We start from the raw sequence: 4,543 nt of genomic DNA, 5'->3' as shown, positions 1-4,543 counted from the left end.
TATTACTCTGCACAATGGCTATGAATCATTGCATCTTCTTTCTTATGTTCATTGTCTCGGTAATCTATCCTTCTTTTCCTAATGAATTATTTTTTTTTTTGAAAGAATGAATTATTATTATTATTATTATTATTATTATTATTATGTTCGTGTCTAGAATAATAACGGATCGGATGATACAATAATGTACCTAGTATACTTGCATCAAAAAAAAAAAAAATGCACATAGTATACTCTCTCATTTGAAATTAATGTCTATATGTTGTGTTGTGTATCACTTGTGAGTGTCCCACATTGGAGAAAGAGGAGAGGTAGTTCCACTTTATAAGGTAGAGGAGTACCTCCTACTATTGCCAATTGGTTTTAGTATGGGAACTCCAAAGCCTTGTTTGTGGACCTAACTCTCCTCCTCCTTGTTCGGGTTGCCCAGGCTCATTTCATATTGTTTCGAAATTTAACATGTTGTTACATGCATAAAACTTGTTTAAGGTATACGAAAAGTATTTTGAACTAGCATTGTGATAAGACTGCGATTAATTAATAAGACAAATGAAAATTAATGTGATAAATAATCTAGTGTATTATATTTTATTATTATTGAACTTTGCTAGTTATATTAGTTACGAGTAATAATAATTATATAAAGTATGCTTAAATTTCTTATTTTGACTGTTGTTGTTAATTAAATTCTTGTTATATATGCTAAACTTGTACATTATACGTAGTATTTGTAGTCTATCAATATAAAATCTACATTGAGTATATATGTATATTGTAACCATATAATTAATTTGTACGGAGTACTTCTCAGCTTCAAGTAGCTATTGCTGCAGTCACGCCCATGACTACTCCAAGTGCAAAAACATACTGGAATATGAAGTTTCCTTACGTTGCTATGCCACCACTTCTAGAATTTATGTTGCCTAATCCATCAGGTATAGTATTATACCGCAAGTATTTAATTTTGTTAATATTTTTTTTTATTGTTAATGTTTTACTAATGTACACGAGTAGATTATTCGATTGAGCTTAATTTGTTTATTTGGTTTATTTAATTGATGGATAGGATTTGATTACACGAAGGCCAAAGCAAGTTTTAATAGAGATGCAACCATGGCCCTCTACAGTTGGTATAATTTAACTCTATTTTGTTATACATTTATACTATATATACTTTGACCTTATTCTAAAATAATAATAATAATAATAATAATATTCATCTCCGGAAGAGGCTTTCCGGCCGATTGTCCTCAGAATGGGGGCAACTGAGCAAACAGCGCGGGGTATGGGCCACTTCATTTTAAAATAATAATATTCAGTAAAAATAATTTCAGCTCAGTAAATTTAAGTCCCGAATAAAAAATAAGTTTAGTTTAATAAAAAGAATTTCAATTTAGTAAAAAAAAAAAAAAGTTTTAATCTATAAAAAGCAGTGCATGTAATAATGAACAAATATAATAGTCAATCAGCAAAAATAATTTCAATTCAGCAAAATAAAGGTAAAGGAAACCGAACCTTAATTATTCTCATTTTGTAACGAAAAGTTATACGGAGTATTAGCTAGCTATAACATAATATGTTTAAAATGAACTTCCGGTTTTATTGAAAGAAGCTTTGGATCGATACCCAAAACCTCAGATCAAATCTTGTTAGTAATCTTTGGATATAGTGCTCACGTGGGAGATTTTTTTTTTCTTATAGGTATGACTACGAGTTTGAAACTACGGGAGCACAACGTAAGAACAAAATATTTACCTCAATGTTCATCCGCCAAGAAGACCTACTAAAACCAGGAACAATCCATCAATTGCAATACCTAGGCCCATCGGACCTTGGCCCATCTTTCATGTCAAGAAATGAGGTCCAAACCAAAGTTCCTTTTAATTCCCAACACTTATCACAAATACTTGCTGCCTTTTCTATTGACCCCAATTCCAAAGAAGCGCAAATGATGAAGTCAACTTTGACTCGTTGTGAAGATCCTTTAAGGTTTAGTCAACACTTTTGTGCACCCTCAATGGAAGATATGGTTGATTATGTATCTTCTGAGTTCAATCCCTCGGTTGCGAGTAAGGATCTTCAAGTGCTTAGTGTTATCGTCACCCCTCCCATGGAAGGTAGCAACAGGTATATATACATACGTTATATTTTATACTCATTCTGTCTCATGTTAAGTGTTTTATTATGTATGGGTCAGTTAAATGATTGGATTCTTATTTTTGCAACTATAATAGGTATCGCATAAATAAAGTCAAGATTGCTGGGGAAGGAAAGGATACAATAAGTTGCCACAAGGCAGCTTTCCCATATGGTGCATTCATGTGCCACCACCTTGTAGGGGCAACGGCTTATCATGTTCAACTCCAAAGCCTCGACAATGTTAACCTAAAGGTCGACGCTCTTGTGGGTTGCCACCATGACACCTCCGATTGGAGTCCGTTGTATGGTGCCTTTGAGGTTCTTGCGCTCAAGCCTGGACAAACTGTGTGCCATTTCCTCCTTGCTGATAATGTTATCTTCATAAAGAACAATTGATACCTACCTAAAGTAGTAAATATAAATTTGTATTCCATGTCATGCAATGGGCTATATCACGAATTGGATTGTACCACTTATGAAAAGTCCAAAAACCAAGTAGTACTTGTAAAATTTGTAATGTTCTTATTTGATTTATATTGGCTTGTTATCATTGCTAGAAATTGTCCGATATGATAATAGAATCTTTTTTTAACACATAAAAGACGATATATTACTTAATTATAATGTTTACACACCAAGTATTCCACAAATTAAAAACAACAAGCCTCAACCCGTTAACAAAATATGAGGCTTGTTGTTTCTATTTTTTATTATTATATTTTTTTTTTAATTTGATAGAAATATATTGGTTGTTTTATGAGCATAGTCTCTTCTGATTAATTTATAACGAGCAACAAACACAGGATTTGGAAATATTATACTTCGTATATAACAATTCTGTCAGGTATTCGTTCTTTATTTTCTTTTCCTTAGATCTTTAATGTAAGAAAACGGTTCTTAATTAAAATTTTGACTTTGATAAACAAATTATATGGAGCATATTATAACGGTATAATTTATTTTATTTTATTTTTTTCCTTAAAAAAATCAAGATTCAATACTATTGATTGTAAATAATTTTATTTACTGTACACTTCACTTACAGTACAACGTTAAAAAAATGTAGAATATGATTATTTCCGAAAGTTATTGTACATGTGATTGGTTTAGAAGTCTATTTAATTTTTGTGTTAGGCGTACTTTAAGAATAATTTTACTTATTTTAGTATGAATGCATGCTAAGATATATAAGAATTTGATTTACATTAGGATATTCTCATTAGAAGAGCTTCCAAATGTTTGTTTTTCGATTGATCATTGAATAATCCTTGTGTGACTCTTTTTTTTTTTTCTTTTTTTTCTGAAACAATCCTTGTGTGACTCTTTTTTTTTTTTGTGAAACAATCCTTGTGTGACTATTGAGTTTAACATTATTGTCAGATACGGGCCTTAGCCACACCCGTCACGGGAGAGTGCAAGTCCATCACTTCACAAGACCAAAGAGGTTCCACCTCAAAACCATATGGCAATGAGGGGAGTAGCCCCTTAGCCTACATTGTGGTGGTAACTCTTGAATTCTTTCAATCTGGGATTCCATTACCACTACGGCACTACACTCCCCCTGTAGTGTTTTTAGTGTGGGACAAGAGAATACTCACATGTGGGTTGTTTCCGGGCTCAACAATTATCAATTTCTTTTATTTATCTTGATAAACTCATATTAAAAAAAAATAATAATAATAATATAAAATAAATTCAACTACAACAACATAAGCCGGCTTGACATGTTTGTTTCTGGCCAGGATCACAACCTGGACAATGTGAAGGAATCCTACAAGCTATGCCGCCCCTTGAAAAGCATCCACCTCTTTGTTGCAACCCAACTTTATTGAGAGAATCCATATCATCAACCTTTTCACTCATTGCACCAATATCTGTCGTCATACAAAAAGGTAAACGGTACTATTATATTATGTACAAGTAGTTGTCTTTCAAGAGTGTACTGTAATTAAAAATAAGAACATTTCTACATTTATGATTAAAATATGATTAGAAATGAGATGAATATATTGATTCATTTTTTCAAAGCTTTGACCTCAAATTGGATGTTAAAGGGCCAAAATAACCCAAAACCTAGTATATAGCAAATTTTAGCACAAAAATATGAAACTTGATGGAAATATTAAGGTAGAATTTGTTATATATACCCGGGTATATAAACCCAACTAACCCAATGTTAGATTTTGCCGTTCATTTGATGATTAAGTGATTAATTAATAAACAATCATCAAAATGATAACAAAATACTTATACGGTACACCCGGGTGTATATAACAAGCTCTCATATTGAAGTGGTGAGATTTTTGTAGGTGGTTAAATAAAATAAATAAATAAGGATGGCTAAATTAAATAAAAATTTAAAAAGTAGTGTCTTGAGGGATGATAAAAGACAAAAATTTCTGAT

The 4,543-nt window shown here is 31.7% G+C and overlaps 1 protein-coding gene across 1 annotated transcript; it reads left to right on the top strand.

The window, feature by feature from the left end:
* Window positions 1-841: 841 nt before the first annotated feature.
* LOC145619909 (BURP domain-containing protein 5-like) lies at window positions 842-2,535 on the top strand. Its single transcript, XM_081674590.1, has 4 exons — window positions 842-935; window positions 1,067-1,130; window positions 1,702-2,127; window positions 2,235-2,535. Exons 1-4 carry the CDS (start codon window positions 842-844, stop codon window positions 2,533-2,535), a joined length of 885 nt encoding a protein of 294 aa, XP_081530716.1.
* Window positions 2,536-4,543: the final 2,008 nt, after the last annotated feature.

Source organism: Chenopodium album, chromosome 27, assembly GCF_948465745.1.
Source record: "Chenopodium album chromosome 27, dcCheAlbu1.1, whole genome shotgun sequence".
In the NCBI taxonomy this organism is placed as follows: domain Eukaryota; kingdom Viridiplantae; phylum Streptophyta; class Magnoliopsida; order Caryophyllales; family Amaranthaceae; genus Chenopodium; species Chenopodium album.
Note: the sequence above shows the minus strand (reverse complement) of the source record. Positions and strands in the feature narration are given on the sequence as shown.

Bases quoted from the DNA above. Each gene is read 5' to 3' on its own strand.
- LOC145619909 (XM_081674590.1), top strand. From the start codon at position 842: ATGACTACTCCAAGTGCAAAAACATACTGGAATATGAAGTTTCCTTAC. The intron at 936-1,066 runs GTATAGTATTAT...ATTGATGGATAG, and splicing joins TATGTTGCCTAATCCATCAG to GATTTGATTACACGAAGGCC. The intron at 1,131-1,701 runs GTATAATTTAAC...TTTTTCTTATAG, and splicing joins ACCATGGCCCTCTACAGTTG to GTATGACTACGAGTTTGAAA.